The sequence below is a fragment of the Rhamphochromis longiceps genome, linkage group LG7, assembly GCF_057381845.1.
Source record: "Rhamphochromis longiceps isolate RC_006_pf linkage group LG7, R_longiceps_female_GT1.1, whole genome shotgun sequence".
NCBI lineage: Eukaryota > Metazoa > Chordata > Actinopteri > Cichliformes > Cichlidae > Rhamphochromis > Rhamphochromis longiceps.
Genome location: NC_140563.1, coordinates 61,090,280 through 61,107,930, shown reverse-complemented (window position 1 = coordinate 61,107,930; position 17,651 = coordinate 61,090,280). Strand labels below are relative to the sequence as shown.

Genomic DNA, 17,651 nt, shown 5'->3' with positions numbered 1-17,651 from the left:
CTGTCCCCCACTCGTTACCTGTATGGATGGCGCCTGTTTGAACTCATCATCTGTATAAAAGACACCTGTCCACAGCCTCAAACAGTCAGACTCCAAACTCCGCCATGGCCAAGACCAAAGAGCTTTCGAAGGACACCAGGAAAAGTATTGTAGACCTGCACCAGACTGGGAAGAGTGAATCTACAATAGGCAAGCAGCTTGGTGTGAAAAAATCAACTGTGGGAGCAATCATCAGAAAATGGAAGACATACAAGACCACTGATAATCTCCCTCGATCTGGGGCTCCACGCAAGATCTCATCCCGTGGGGTCAAAATGATCATGAAAAAGGTGAGCAAAGATCCCAGAACCACACGGGGGGACCTGGTGAATGACCTGCAGAGAGCTGGGACCAAAGTAACAAAGGTCACCATCAGTAACACACTACAACGGCAGGGAATCAAATCCCGCAGTGCCAGACGTGTTCCGCTGCTGAATCCAGTGCATGTCCAGGCCCGTCTGAAGTTTGCCAGAGAGCACATGGATGATACAGCAGAGGATTGGGAGAATGTCATGTGGTCAGATGAAACCAAAGTAGAACTTTTTGGTATAAACTCAACTCGTCGTGTTTGGAGGAAGAAGAATACTGAGTTGCATCCCAAGAACACCATACCTACTGTGAAGCATGGGGGTGGAAACATCATGCTACGGGGCTGTTTTTCTGCCAAGGGAACAGGACGACTGATCCGTGTTAAGGACAGAATGAATGGGGCCATGTATCGTGAGATTTGGAGCCAAAACCTCCTTCCATCAGTGAGAACTTTGAAGATGAAACGAGGCTGGGTCTTCCAACATGACAATGATCCAAAACACACCGCCTGGGCAACAAAGGAGTGGCTCCGTAAGAAGCATTTGAAAGTCCTGGAGTGGCCTAGCCAGTCTCCAGACCTCAACCCCATAGAAAATCTGTGGCGGGAGTTGAAAGTCCGTGTTGCTCGGCGACAGCCCCAAAACATCACTGCTCTCGAGAAGATCTGCATGGAGGAATGGGCCAAAATACCAGCTACTGTGTGTGCAAACCTGGTAAAGACCTATAGTAAACGTTTGACCTCTGTTATTGCCAACAAAGGTTATGTTACAAAGTATTGAGTTGTATTTTTGTTATTGACCAAATACTTATTTTCCACCCTGATTTACGAATAAATTCTTTACAAATCCTACCATGTGGATTCATGGATTATTTTTTCACATTCTGTCTCTCACAGTTGAAGTGTACCTCTGGTGCAAATTACTGACTTCTGTCATCATTTTAAGTGGGGGAACTTGCACAATCGGTGGCTGACTAAATACTTTTTTGCCCCACTGTATGTTTATATATAAATATATGCGGTGGCCCCTAGAGACAAAACACGTACAAACTCCAAAACACATTTCTAGCATGAACTGAACTTCCAAAACAGAGCTACCTAGATCACCTAAATTACACAATTGAAAGCATGAAAGCATATGTGTATTGTTTGTGTATTTATACACAAACGTGCTTCGTCTGTAGGGGCCACCTTAAATATACTTTTATTTACTCCACATAAAATGTAATAAATAAATCATATAATACAAAAATCAACTATTCACATTTCAACTTTTAACTATTTAAATTTTCAGCTTTTTCCTTTTACAAATTTAAAGTGAAACAACACAAAACACTGCAAACCACAACACAATTAAATATGAATTATAATATGAAAACAAAAAGAAGCTGCATATTCTCTGTCATATGGTCCTGCATGAATAAACTTTCTGAATCCTTTATCATCTGCAACTGAAAATAGTTGTGGATGATTACTATACCTTTTTAATGTGACGTTGTTGTCCCTGGCTCTTTCTCTGTCTTTCCCTCCCGCTCTGTTCCTGTGCTACTGAGTGTAACTACACCCCCCCCCCCCCCCCCTCCTCCCCCTTCCCAGCGTAAAGCACAAGGCTCGCATGCTGAGTGAAGCGGAAAAAAAGTGCGAGAGAGAGGGTGAGAGAAAGAAGAAGAAAAAAAAACACGGCCCGCGATAAGGAGCCGGCTCGCGTCGTTCACGTCAAAGACCCGGCTCTAAGAGCCATTTCGTTCGCGACCGACCCATCACTAGAATACGCAGTTCTACAGTATGGGGATATTTTAACAGAAAAGGAAGTGACTCAGTCGTTTGCCAGCTTTGTAAGGTGGAAATGGCCTATCATAAAAGCATGACAGCTATGCACCAGGACCTCAAACGCATCCAGGAGCAGCTTCTGCAACGGACAAACCGTCTATACAAGTCAAATAATGGGGAAATAATCAGTAATCGAATCAAATCAAAATATAATTGGATTGAAAAATTAATCGTTAGATTCATCGATGCATCGAAAAATCAATCGCTAGATTCATCGATTAAGAAAATAATCGTTTTGCCCAGCCCTATTTGCAGGCTCTCTCAAGGTCCCACTGAGGCATTTCAATCAGGTTCAGTTCAGAACTTTGACTGGGCCATTGTAGCATCTTGATTATTTTCTTTTTCAGCCATTCTAGTGTAACGTTGCTGCTATGCTTGGTGTTATTGCCCTCTTCAACATTATGCACTCCACACTGTATATAAATGCCACTTGTTCTGCACATATTCAACTCTGTATATTTTATATATTTTATTATTATTATTATTATTATTATTTTATTTTTTATTTTATTTTTTTACTATTTAATTTGTAAAAATGTGTATACACACACACGCACACACACACACACACACGTAGGAAAATATTTAGTATACACATCCAGAAATGCATACACTATTATATATTGTACATATATTTATTAGTTTCAGGTTGGCCATTCTTGTATTTTGCTCGTTTGTGTTGTTGTGTTTGCACATCTCTGTTGCTTGTGGGGCTCGCACATAAGAATTTCACTCGCATGTGCTGTGCCAGTGTGCCTGCACATGTGATGTGACAATAAAAGTGATTTGATTTGATTTGATTTGATCTTGCACGGCCCAGTTTTGGCCAAACTTTAGTTGGCCGACAGACAGCCTCACATTTGACTCTAGGATTCTGTGGTATACAGGAGTTCATGGTCGACTCCGTGACTGCAATCTAAACCATCACCGATCCACCACCGTGCTAACAGTTGGCATGAAATGTTTGTACTGAGATGCTGTGTTTGTGTTTTGCTAAATTTGGCGCTGCTCTTTAGGCCACACCTCTCCACTTTAGTCTTGTCTGTCCAAAAAACATTGTTCCAGAAGTCTTGTGGTTTGTTCAGATGCAACTTTGTAAGCCTAAGCTGTGCTTTCATGTTCTTTTTAAAGAGACAGTACAAATATTAATACAGCTTCACTATAAAGAAACAGACAGACAACAAACAGAACAGTAAGCTGTTAAATTAAAACTGACACTGCCGTCTCTGTTGCTCTTCCTTCAGTCTTTGCTGCTGATTCGTCAGGAGATGGTGGTTTCCCAGAAGCAGCTTGGTGAGTTCTGTGAGGCTCTGAAGCAGTACCTGAAGAACGTCTCCGCTCAGAGAGACTGCTTTCAGTAAGTTTCACTCATATTTTTACAAGTGCTGTGCTGCGGAGAGGAGCACTGTAACGAGTATGATTTTAAATATTTAATGCGTTCCATTTTCAGTGTCAGGACCTCACTGTTTTTCACACTTAAGTGCTCCCTCAAATATTCTCTCCTTTGATCTTTGATTGTATCTCTGGTTCTGAATGTTCTAGGTCATAGGTGTCAAACTCTGGCCCGCGGGCCAAATTTGGCCCGCAGCCTAATAACATTTGGCCCGCGAAGCCATGCCAAATTACTATTAGAGCTGGCCTACTGGTATTATACAGCTAATATATATATTGTTTAGTATTAAGCTTTGCTTGTTCCATATTCAGTTTTTCAGCAAAACGTGTTTGAGTCCATAAGAAAAGATTCATTCTTATATCTGGAGGAAGATTTTTTTTTTCAATAAATATTAATGTTAGCCCACGACTTTGTTCCAGTTTTGAATTTTGGCCCACTGTGTATTTGAGTTTGACACCCCTGTTCTAGGTCATACACCAGAGGTTCAGCTCTCACAGAGTGCCTTTATGAAATCATTGCTTTGAACTCCCAGGTGTTCATAGTAATACTGTGCTGCACAGCTCATGTGTACTCAGTTTATAATATTGTACCTGTATAAAGTCTGATATACCCGTGCTGTAACTGATACAGACCTGCCGTCCATATCTCTTTGAACCTTGGGGTGCTGTGAAACGGACTGTAATATCCACTGCGATTTTTCCAATCCCGGCTTAATATACAGTATGCATAGTTTATAGCAGTGTTCTGCATATGTCCTTGGCAAAGCTTAAAGGTTCTGACTGTGGTGCATTACATTTTCTGCTACCAGTTACTGCAGTCTGCACTGAACGGGGCTGCAGCATGGATGAAGGAGGTGTTAATCTTAACAGCTAAATGTAGCAGAGAATCCTTATTGTTAGCAGCAATAATACTGGGAGTCATTCAAGACTAATATTATAATTAATTTCCCAACTTAAACTGAGAGAGTTGAGAGAGTGCAAAGCTGGTTGATAATCATCTTCTTTTTCTCAATAGGAGTGATCCCCTCACAGATATTCAACACTGCCATTTGCTCCATATATAAAGTCAATGATCATAGCAGCTTTAAGAGCTGCTCATCTGATTGTAGCGCAGGAGCAAGTGGAACTGATGAGCAGGATCGATAGGCAAGCAAACTAACAATTCCAAAGAATTGTTACTGGGAACCAGTTCTCTACTAGAACCATTCCTACATCTAACCGAAGTGCTGTTTATAACTGCAATTGTTTAATGTACTTCCAACTTATCACCAGATGTTTTGCACCAGGATCAGACATAAAAAAGATGTTAAATGCACCTCTAAAACCCAAACTGCTGTTTGATCAGGTTCCTGTCACATCTACATATCATACACCAGACTAATTCCAGACAAGTTCTTGAACTATAGGGAATGAATATCCCTCACAGTAATCATTAAACTAAAAAGATATGTCAATTTGACTAGGTAATATGCCTTCAAATAAGTCTGTTCACTCACTAATGTAGCTACAGACAAGGTTCTTTGGTATTTTAAGGGCTTTGACATTCATAATAAACAGCATTTTGAAGTTTGACTAGTGGTTTGGCAGTTTGATGCTGTTGGTTTTATTTTCTGCAGCCTGCCTTTGCCGACTGGGGAGGGTAACCCTGACCGAGTTTGAGCAAGAAAGAAAAAAAATCTGCAAAACACACTAACAGACTGCTGAAGGTTTCTGTGCTGAAAAAAGATAAACATAGTAAAAAAAAAAAAGTGATGCATAATAGTCAAAGGAATTGTGTAAAAGCACCTGAAGATGGATATGTTAAATCTTGTCCTTGTGCCTTGTTGCTCTGAACATCGTAGCATTCTTTTGTTGTATTCTAAGAATTAGTTATGCTATTATCCCATCATGTCCTTCAAAGTCTGTAGGAGCTTTAACAACCTGACAGAACAAACCTTACTTAAGTCACACCTTCTCATGAAGGACAAGTCCTAATTGCAATCAATAAAAAGCACACATGGCTAAAAGGAAAAACAGGTGCAGCAGTAAGGTAGGTTTGTTGTCATTGCCAGATTGCATTTTGTGGTATATTTTTTATTTTATAATAAATGTGGGAGCAGCACAGTAATTGTAGGTATCTTAATAATGCAGCAAGGTTTTCAGATGGAAGCTTGCACATTATCTGTGCAAAGACTTCTGTCTTTTTCTGTCTCTGGTGTGCCACTGAATGCCTTTTTTCCTCCTTTGTCAGTTTTTAATTTCATCGTTGCCTAACTGTAATATATAAACTTTATTTAGTCTCTGCTGTCCTTGCTCATTATCATTTGATGTTTGGTTGTGATTAGAAGCACAAATTCTATTAAATCCTCCAGCAGAGCTCAGACAATTCAAGTTATTTCTTCTGACACCCTATAAAGATTTAACAGGCAGCAGCTCCTGTCCCTCAGTGCCCTCTACAGGTTTAGAGCAGACCTGCAGACACACACACACACATAACAGTAATGTCTTTTCACACTGCTGGTAGCCTGCATGTACAGCCGGCAATAAAAGCAGGTTAGGTTACAGAAAATATTGGAAGAAGGGAGATGGTATTGTGATTGTCTGAAAATTGTGCTTGAATGGGAAGAATATACAGAAGATTATTTATCAACTAAAAGTCAGTGGAACCATGGCCGTGGTTATTTTGAGGTAAAAAAGAAAACATACTACCACTAATCAGAGTCATATGGAGTGTTCTCTTAAAATAATCACCTTATGAACAACTTGTACACTCTGTCTCTGAAAAACAGATGGGTAAAGGCTTGGGCCCTACGCAGGGGTTATCAATAGAGATCAGAGTAACTGAGGCAGCTCAGATGGTGCAAAGACCATTGCTTAATGCCACTCCGATGGAAAGTGTCCAAGAAAAAAAAAAGAGGGGGAAAAAGTTGCTCAGTCTTTGGCACAAAATTCCAGATAAAGAACAAGAATCTTGGGAGCACCAGCTTTGATTAGATATGACTAAGATAAATGTGTTTGGCTGAAAGGAATCCCACATGCTGGGCATGAATCTGGCCTGGGCCACCACAGTGAAGGATGGAGCTGAGACTGTGATCATATAGTGGCTGCATGAGACAAAAAATAGATCATGTTTATAAGAGATTTCCTATTGCAAAAAATATGAACGGACCATATGACTGCCTTTAGAAGTTTAGCAAAAGAGGACTCTTCCATGGTGATAATGACATAAAGCACATTGCTAAACAGTGTGTATATATACACCTTATTTTGTGTGTGTGTGTGTGTGTATATATATATATATATATATATATATATATATATATATATCAAGCTCCAGTCCTCGAGGGCTGGTGTCCTGCAACTTTTCCATGTGTCCCTGTTGCAATAAACCTGAATAATATTAGAACTTGACTGCATGCTGAGGTGGCAATTTAGCCATTTGATTTATGTTACAGCAGCTGAGTGAATGAACATGGTGCAATAAAAGTACTTTTAGAAGTACATTTTTTCCAAACACTTACATTTACTTGAGTAAGGTTAGGGGTTGCCACTTCAGCATGCTGTCAAGTTCTATACTCTTGCAAATGACCTACTAATTTTATTCAGGTGTGTTGCAACAGGGACACATGGACACTTGCAGGACACCGGCCCTCGAGTTTGAGACCCCTGAGGTAAAGCATCTGATAAAAGTAGTTTAAAGTCAGTCATGTATGATAACTACAAAAAAAGAGAAGTAATTTTGTCTGCTGACATCACCCAAAATACTATCTTATTTCTTTAAGTCATTGATGTAGCTCGGAATCAGAGTTATAATCCAACTACTTTGAGCATATAGATTCTACTGAGCAGTATACTGACTTCTGTATCTGTCACGGTCCTGAGTCTGATCACTGTTTTTTGTTTTGATTAATACTAACTTGTGTTTGGTTTAATTCTGGTTATGCCTCTTGAGGTTTTCTAGTTCTTACGTTTTGGTTCCTGTTTTATTTTGATAGTCCTGCTCTGTGTTCCCCACCTCGTCTGCCCAATTAGTCCCAGCTGTTTCCCTGCTGTCTCCCATTCCCTGATTTATCCGATGTGTATTTTAGTCCTCTGTCGTCCCTGTTTTGTTGTCGAGCTGTCCCTCGTAGCTGTGTGGTTTTCCTGTGCTCCGTGTTCCCTTGTAACTCCTAGTTTCCTGTTCCCTAGTCTTAATTTCAGGTTTTCCAGTTTAGGTTTTATTTTGTCGTCTTCTAGTGTTTTAAAGCAAACTAAAGCTGCCTTTTTGAGTTCATCCCTGTGTGTACCGAGTCCTGCATTTGGTTCTTTCTCCTGCCTGCCACACAGCGAATCACAACAGCATCATCTTTTTAGTTTTTGCTAAGCTCTGAGCTCGCACTATGAAAATTGGAATCCTTGAAAGGTAAAATTAAAATCATGCCGGTCCTGAGACTAACCCCGAGCAGGCAGACGTGCAAGTGTAATTTCACGCAGAAACTGCACCGCACAGAGTGATCTGCTCAAACACGTCAACAGCTGCTTGATCTCAGAGCCAGAAAATTACCAAGAGGCACAAGTGCATATAATGGACCAAAGAAAATTGCTGGCATTAACAGCACCGAGTCTTTGAGTCGTTTTCTGCTTTTGTTTCTAAACCTAATTCCATTTGGGACGTTATATTGTTGGTCAAATGGGCAAATGTTAGGCATATAAAAACACATTAACATGTCGACATGTCCATAACATGTTCCACTTTTACCATTGAAGCCTTTAAATGCGGCGCTTGCTGTGAAAACTGAGTTACGCTGTTAGCCAAGTTCCCATATACGGAGGAGCCCGAGTTCATTACAGCAAAGTGTACCATCCAAAATGTCTCCATAACATCCCACATAATAACCTCTGTGCATTGATGATCACACTCTGATAGATCTTATTTGCTATTCTTGGTGTTAAGTGCAGTGACATCAATAAAGTCCGAGATGCGATTTTCTGAAATATAAACTGTTATCTCGTGTCTGCTTTGTCTCCTTTACAAATGTATCCTTAATGTGCACTGCTTCACCGTTCTCTATCATGAATCCAACGTCTCTCACCCGTCACTTTCCATATCACCTTCTGTCCACTTTCATCCTCTCATTCCCATTTTCCTCTGCCTCTGCTCCAGTGTGACTGCAGTGCGTCTGCCAGATGGTTTATCCTTTGTCGTCTATGAGTTCTGGGATGGCGAGGAGGAGTGGAAGAGGTGAGTTTTAATCGTTTTTGGCTCCAATTTTATTCTTAATCCTGAGCTCTATCCGTCACATGTGCCAGTATTAAGAACTTTTCATTTTCCGAACCCAGGCTCCAACCATTGATCCAAAGCAACTGACAGAATGAAGCATCTGTAAACACGGAGAACAGCCTCAAAGTGATTCATTCCCCGTGCTGATCCACTTTGAAAGCATTAAAAGTCATTACTGAGCGCAGACATTCATATTGTTTAGGATATTGCCTTTGAGTCAGCACTCTTGGTCCCCTGAAAGTGTTTTGGAGCTGAGCACGCCGTTCCTTCTTATCCCTGTTCTAATTGATTGGTGATCACCCAATAAAAGGAGCTCTCACTTTTCTTCTATTACTGCCGTGAGCCTGTTTGAAAAAAATCCTCCAACATTTAATTAACATTGTTCAGCCATTTACGTGCTCCAGAGTTGCTGAATCACTCAAGTTGCTTCAGGTCATTGTGATTTAGTAATGGTTCTGGGCACAAGGAGAGGCTGCTGATCCAAGTTTCTGCTCCACTGCTCACAGCATCTCCCCACCATTAATATTTCAAATCTTACAGTAAAGGCTAAGGGCCGTGCAAAGTGATTAGAGTCCATGTGTGCTTTTGAGAGGCTGTATGCAAAGTCAAGACAGATGTGTGCATACAGAAATGCTGTGTGTCATTTAGTGTGTGCATGCTCTCCTCTGATTCCAGGCACCTCCAGTCGGCTCCCAACAAAGCCTTTCAGCATGTGAAGGTGGATACACTGTGCCAGCCGGAGGCTGTGTCCTCTGTAGCCGTGCCAGGTCAGTGGTAAAACAGTACAACTAGAGAATAAAACAAAAGCAGTGTGACGCTGCAGCTGAAATGTCCTCCAAACCATTTGTGGATTGGGACCAATGACCAGAACGATATCTGGATTTGAAATACTTTGTGATATTTTCTCGAGAACACAAAGAAGACAAGACAAAGTTTCCTTTTTCTCTGATTTTTACACATTTGAAGTAAAATTGCCAAGTTTTTCCTCTTTTGCAGTGATAAATAATCCTTTCAGATACTTACAAGCCTGCTTGTACAATATTACAGTTACATGTAAGAAAGGTCAATCTTTGTTGCCTGTAATGTTTGTTTGTCAATTTATTTCGATCATGTAAACAATAAACAGGTACATTTAGCAAAGAAAATAAGAGAGAAAAAAATACTACACAAAATAAAGTTAATACATTTCAATATTGCTTCTGTTCTGATTCAGTTACATGTCGAAAGGGAGTGGGAAGAAGTACACGCCTATTTAATCCCACCCCTTCGCCATAAGTTATCAGTTAATATTTAGTCAGCTTCCTTACTGATATAATCTGTAATAGAAATAACAAACAGATTTCTGATATATACACTATATAATATCACATCATGAAATGTTTCATGAAATTACACATTTTCCCTTTCTTTATAGTTCAAGAAGATCTTTATAACTCTTTTTGAATTGTTTTATGTTTGGACATTGCTTCAATTCCATATTCAAACTGTTCCACAGTTTCACTCCATGCACAGAAACACAAAAGCTTTTTCTTGTAGTATGTACCTTCCCTATTTTGAAGTTACAAAAACCTATGCAAACTGTGAACTCAGTATATGGACTGTGCGCAGTCTGATGTGCCAGCCGACATTGGGCACACAGAAATATGCAGTTTTAGGAACCCCACATTCTTCCACTTGGTCTCAAAATAATTCTGCAGCATGATAATGACTCCAAACATAAAGGCAGAGACATTAAAGTACTACAGCAGATGGTATGGCCCCCACTGAGCTCTGACCTCAACAGTATAAAGTCAGTTTACATAAAGAGACCGAAAAAAAAGTTCAGGAACAACCTTCCTACCACAGAGAACGGAGGATGACTTAAAGACAAACAGTGGGAACATCAAAATATTTTTTGGTATCATTACAAGATTAATAAATAAATCTAAATCTGCCATTATGATTATTGATGAATCCTCATTTTGTCTTGTATGTCTAGAACATCAGAGAAATATACTGATTTAAGTTCACAGAAGGTCATGTCATAGTCGGAGGTTATGTCTAAATACAGTTTAATATAATTCATATACAGAATGTTATTTCTGCATGGTTGTTAGTTGTGGTGCATTAAAAAAAAATGCACTACCAATTTTCATCGAACTAGTTACTCCTTTAAATTTTCATGAACATTTACATCAGATTCTTTCTGATCAACTTGGATCCAAAATCTGTTTCTTGGGGTTCCTGAGCAGTTGCTGACTTACCCTAGTAGTAGAATTATCAGTAGTGCAGGTGATACTGAGATAACACAATATGTGCTAATATTACTATAAAGGTGTGATGCAATAGTACACAGTTGCAGAGCAAGTGTTCTATATAATGCTGAGAAAGTGATTAGTTTGTTCAACAACCCTGGATGTGTTATGTAAAATTTATAGGCATTATCTACAGAAACCTGGCTTTGGAATCTGCTTCATCCAAAACAACTGATGCTGGCAGGCATCCCTGCGCCGAGTCGCAGACTGTCAGTGACCCAGCTGATACTTGGCTGACTGCCTGTTTTATTGTCTAGTAATCACTTTTTTGTCCATTTCTCTTCTTGGCGCTCTTCTTTCCCCCACGCCTGTTCTGCTTTCTTCTCATTTCCATTCAATCCATTTTTTTTGCTCACTCTCCACATTGTTTTTTCACTCTGAGGCACGCTTTCTTTAAAAACTCCTTCCTTTCGAACCTTTTTCTCACTCGTCATCCCTCTTTCTATTTGCAGCCGTCTGGTGCAGCGTGAACAGGGACTGAGCATGAAGATATTCGACTACACGCCAAGACTCCTGACACTCCTCACTTCTTTAACTCCTTCCCCTCCAGCCCTAAAACCTTTTTTTCTCCTCTGTTTCACCCACCCCAATCCCCACAACCCCCAAACTCCCTCAACTCTTTTTGTAAGTACATGTTTACATAGTGCAAATGAATGGTGTCAACTGCGGTGAAAATTGAACAAACAGTGCATTTTACAACGTGAGATTACTAAAACATGTTTGCATCTCATCATGGTAGTTTGCTGGATTTCAAGATTGTGGATTACTTCATGTACATGTTTCTAATAGCTTTGAGCCACTGTAAGGTGGAGATTGTCATGTAGCAAGGACCCCGAAGGTTGAGTTTTCCATGTAGCAGCTTTTCAGTAGTCAGTTTGGGAATGCAGCTGATCACCACAGATAGCTCATCTGTGTAGCTGTCACTTTATAGTAGCTGCTTATTATATCTGTGAATATATCGCAGACTTTTGTTTATTTATTTATTTCATAACTGACCAAATTACCCTCGCATCAGCCATGACATTAAAATGAAGACTCGAAATACCTAGTTGACAGATTAGTTTGCGTTCTCAGGAAAACGGAGAAGTCTTTAGCTAGCTGTCCTCTCTTATGGATGTTATTTACCCAAAGCCATTTAAATATGACATTTAGCCTAGAATTTTATCTGGGAAAGTGAACACTGGCTCTGAATAAACAAGTGATTTTAATATGAGAGAAGAACCACTGAAGGGTAGAATAATGCGGTCATTTTACTGTACAGTTCCAGCTGTTCACCAGTTCATGAATAGGAAAGAAACAGATGTGCTATTATAGAGCAGTGGTTCCAGTAGTAACTTTAAATCCTCACATAACAATCAGTAGATGACCCCATAAGGCCACCTTTTAAGGTTAATAATCTTATAATGACCAAGTATATTTTATCTCCTCCATAATTTTCCGATTTTGTTGCCTTCGTTTGTTCTGTTCACTCTCTTAATCTCTTTTACATTCACTCTGTATACAATGGCTGTTCTGAGGGTAATGTCTCTGATGGTTTACTGGCTGTTACACGGTACTGTTTCTTTAAAGCACAGCTAATCCCTGTGAAGAATGATGTCGTTTTAACCTGGCACCAGTAGAAGAAGGCCAGCTGATGTCAGTTCTTCTCAAGGATTTGCATGTGTAGATGCTAACACAAATTCCCGCTGGTGTTTTTCGGTGTAGTTTTATTTTAACTAAACACATTTAAGGGATAGTTTCTGACGCGACACGCCCGCTACCTTGAGAAAGCGACTGCTTAGAGAGACAGGCAGCACCTCAGTGTTCTCCATGCAGATAAACACGGTTTGATTTTTGCCTTCTGTTCATGCATTCCTTGTCTGAATTGGTGATGGGTTGCTTATATTAGCTGTGTAAGTCTAGTGGAGATTGTACATATGAAAATGTTGTTCTGTTATGATTATATTTGCCTTTACTGACATCTTTTAGTGCTATGGTACAAATCTTATCCTCGGTGAAAGTGGCAGTAGCTTCACAGGTGCTGCAGCTTCTCTAACCTGTTTGTTTGAATCCAAATAGCTACCATCCGAAACAGATATATGAAGAACACTGAATATAAAGCCTTAAACATCACCACATGGTTGAGCAGGTAAAGGATTTTAAAAGGCAACTTCTTTTTGATGCATTTTAAATTCCCTGTAAGCAGAGAATTCCCCACTTTCGGTGTAGACATCAGATTGTGTTTCATTAATATATGACATTATTACCACGATGACAGGTCTATTCAGCTATTGAACATCACTGAAAGAATAGCCTTGAATTTGAAATAAACCTTCACAACACTTAGCATACTGTAGCAGTTAGATGAACCACCTCGGCATTAATATCTCGAACACGTGATCACATGTATTGCCACTACTGAACCCACCTTTAAGTGCAAAAAAGTCAATGAACAGGAGGATATTATGGAAAGTTACAGCTCTTGCAAATTCCAGGACATCAGGGTGAAATGGAGGACGGACATATTCGACCTTTACATTAAAACCCAGATGAGCTTATTATTCGGACGTGACATCAACGATATTGTTCGGTAAAGTCTGAAAACCGGCTGAGTTCAGTCTTCACTGCACATCAGCCCACACACACTGTCAAACAATCAGATTAAAAAAAGCACAATGTAAAAATGAGTGAATATTGTGACTTAAGCATAGTAGAGTATATTAGAGGTCAATGAGTATGATGAGAGTATGTAGAGATATATTACTGTCTAACTGGGTAAAGACTTGTTAATGAATCACTGCTCCGTTACAGCATTATTCTTTCAAAGGTGCCATCTTGCCATCCACCTCACTGTTGAGTCTATTCTCTCTTCACCTGTGAAGACAGCGAGTCTGTCATCTGCTGGCACTGTGGTGGCAGTGAGCGGGGATCCAGCTACACTGACACTAATGTTGATTGTTACCTACTTTTAGAACTCCGGGCTGCGCTCAGCGGGGCATGACTGTGTGACACGTGGAAGTGTTGAACATTATTACATATATGGTAACAGAAATATGTATAACAATAGGCTTGTAGAACAGGCATGCAAAAGCAGTATTGCATTATCTGTGAAAATGTATTTACCAACCTGTGAGTGTCTCTTTTAAAGGTACCCTGTGGAAGTTTGGACCACTAACAGCATTAAAGAGCAGAGATTTCACAAATATAGCAATGAATGTGTTAAACAGTGTATGATTTGGGCTATAAAGAGATCTGCTTTGTTTTATAAGGAAGAAAGCAGCGTAAGAGGGACTATTGCTGTGCCACTTATCATCTAACTTGTTGTTTTGAAATGGTCCAACTAAAATGAAATTTGCAGGGTTTAAGAATAAATCTAGGTGCTAATCTGGACCTGATAAAGTTTCAAAACCAAGTCTTTCAGAGGAATTCAGCAATGCAGTGACTTCTGCAATTATCTGACTTCTGAAATTAAAGTATCAAAACCTTAAGTAACTAAGTAGAGACTAAGTTGCAAAATACAAAAAGTACATTGATCATGAGATGTGTCTGTCGGTTCTCCGTCATGCAAGTTAAGGTAGCCTTGAAAGCTTGAAAAGAAGACCACTTAAACACTTAAAGTACCTTGAGGTGGTCAGGTTTGACTTGATCTGTTAATACAGCCTGTATAGTGTATGCAGTTACTACATTAACCCCACAAGGTGAAAGGTTACCCAATAACCACCTGCTTAATATTAAAACCACAATACTTTGACAAGAAAACTTCACAGGGTACATTTAACCTCTCACTTGTTGGAACAAAAACCCCAACATATACATATATATCTCAAACTCCAATCCTATTTGCGTTCAAGAAGGAGCTACTGTATTCTCAATACAAACAAAGCCATATTGCATGGATTAGTGTTTACATGTAAGTGATTTACTATACTGATAGCCATAGATTTACAGTACTCAAGCCTGGCTGAGTGCAACCCACATGTTCTAATTAAGGGATCTCCCTTTGTGTACATTGTGCCCAGCTTGGCTGGGTTGTGTATATGAGATCGATAGTAAGTGAATGGTCAGAAACACCAGTACTGTTTCCTGTTGATACATTCCTGAATGTCCCTCAGACTGTGCAACCTGTTCTTTTTCTATCCTCCTACTTCTCAGTGCAACCCGTGCTTCGTCATACAATGAAAGAGTTATGCCACTGAAATGTACTGAAGCATGGCTGAGCAGAACGTTTCCTGGTAACATTGTGAAAAGATTAAACGGCAGAGGACCTACAACATGTTGAGATCAGGCCTTCTGTAGGCGTGGATTAGTTTATGTAATTGTTGTGATACTGGTAAACAGGAAACATGTCACCTGGTTTACCTCAAGAAACCTAACATAGACACCATAAACGTGACACCATAGACTATACATAAAAGATGGTCATAGCCACCATGATGTCACCAATCGGTTCTTGCCTGTGGCTCTATGATGCCAGCCAGACTCCTTTCCTTCCTCCTGCAAGTGCATGATGGGATGCAGGCCTGATTCACAGAATCGCTCAATTCAGTTAGTTCACTTTAAACACAATAGCTAGCCAGTGCCAGTCTTTTCACCCAAGGCAAACACTCAAAAAACTAAAGTCATGAGAGAATGGCATTAACCACAATGTTGGTCTTCGGTTTTTAAGATGGGTTCTTAAAAATGATATCCTGAAGGTCATCAACAAGTTTTAGGCATATGCAGTGCAGCATTTGTCTCCACCCTGCTCTGCAGATACATCAGACAGAATGTATTTCACGAACCTGGAGCTCCTCTATCTAGATCCTTTGTAAAACCAACTCAACCTGGCCCTAAAGGCACAGAGTAGGAAATACAATCTGCATGGGTGATCATGACCTACCCTACCATCACAAGTATTGCAAACCAAAGAAGCACTTTAAGCTCTACACAAATGACCTCCTTAGCCATTGCAATATATACCCCAACTACTCTGAACCACTAGCAACCTTTGCTATGGTGACTGAACAAACACCTTAAAAAGAACTTCCCAAGAACACCAGAGTGCAGCTGGCATGAACCCAATATTTGGCTTCCCTTGCAAGGTAGAACCAAGTCTCATTATCTGAGATTTCTATATAAAGACTGCTCCCTTTGCCGTCACTCAAGACATGCAGGCTACATCCATCTTTTATTTAGAGTCTATCCAAGAGAACAAGCCAATCAGTAATTTGCCAAACTGACCGACATCATGGCCATAACTCTTCCTTTCTATGGCTGTGTTCTTTTCTATTCTTCAACTGAGTGCATGTCAACTGAATGTCCAGTAACTTCTTTGCTGTAGTATTAGGCAATGCTACTCAATGGGTTTTGTGCATTTCTTACCTTCTTTGTTTTCTAGTATTCCTATGAAAGAGACAGAGACTTAAATCTATTATATAAAATATATGACTAGAAAAATGGCATTCAAGAATGAACATAACTTTTATGGCAATGTTTAATTAAATATTAATTCTTAATGTATGTTTCAGTAAAAAAAAAAAAAAAAAAGCTTTCTCTTCTTAAGTGTAGAGACTTATTGCAGGGATGCAAGTATTATATTTGGTCTTTAAAGAATATCTTGTTGAAATTCTAGATGATGTAGAGTGATGCAATTCAATAAAACTATAAAACTGAAAACTGTGCTGTATGGCTTTGATATTAAATGCTGCTGGTTATTGGGAATTGTGCTTTTTCTTTTCCTTCCTGTGTAAATGTTGTGGCAGATGTGTGATTTGAACTTTGAGCCATAATATGGTAATGTTCAGTCTGCATGCACACTACAAAAAATAAATTATTATGGGTTTATCTGGTGTGAAACCTATAATGTGGTAAATGTTTCCCTAGCATGTGCTCCAGAATAGCTTTACTCAGAAATACGTTGGACACAAAAACTTAACACTGGTGTTATACATCAATCATACAGAACAAGCATAGCACTACATTAGCTAATCAGCAAAAATGTCCATCAATGTCTACGTACAACTCTCAACTCAGTGCAAAGTAGTATTTAGACACCATTTAATCACAAGTCATTATCTCTCTTTTTTCCCCCACAGTGTGCGTTTTGTACTGTCTTCCTCCCATTACCGCCCCCCCAGTCACGGCCGCCCCTCCCTGATCCTGATCCTGCCGAAAGGTTTCTTCCTGTTAAAAGGGAATTTTTCCTTCCCACTGTTGCCAAGTGCTTGCTTAAAGGGGGTCGTCTGATTTTTTGGGGGTTTAAAGCACCTTGATGTACTGCTGTTGTGATTTGGCACTATATAAATAAAATTAAATTGAACTGAATCCCAACAGGACACCAGACGCAAAACCTTGTAGCAGTGCTGTTGAGCAAGTTAATTATAAAGTTAAATATTCATGAGGTAAGCCATTAAATTAGTAAAATAAAACTGCAGACCAGTAGATCACTGGGGGGAAAACTGAGCATGCTTCTACCAGTTGGTGAGTGGCTGCAGGAGATGGTTTACTCTTCCTTGCTCACAGTTTTGGATGCTGAACCCATAACATCCTTGTGATTGCTTTGGATAGGTTATTGCTTTTATATTGTGCGTAA

General features: G+C 39.7%; 1 protein-coding gene across 1 annotated transcript in view; it reads left to right on the top strand.

Annotated features, from left to right (window-relative positions):
• necab2 (N-terminal EF-hand calcium binding protein 2) overlaps positions 1–16,796 on the top strand; it is a 165,695-nt gene extending 148,899 nt beyond the window's left edge. The window contains exons 10-13 of the mRNA XM_085414689.1: positions 3,421–3,533; positions 8,691–8,768; positions 9,483–9,574; positions 11,554–16,796. Of these exons, the coding sequence (XP_085270815.1) occupies positions 3,421–3,533; positions 8,691–8,768; positions 9,483–9,574; positions 11,554–11,582 (312 nt within the window). The 3' untranslated portion in view covers positions 11,583–16,796. The remainder of the gene's footprint in view (positions 1–3,420; positions 3,534–8,690; positions 8,769–9,482; positions 9,575–11,553) is intronic.
• The last annotated feature ends 855 nt before the right edge of the window (positions 16,797–17,651 follow it).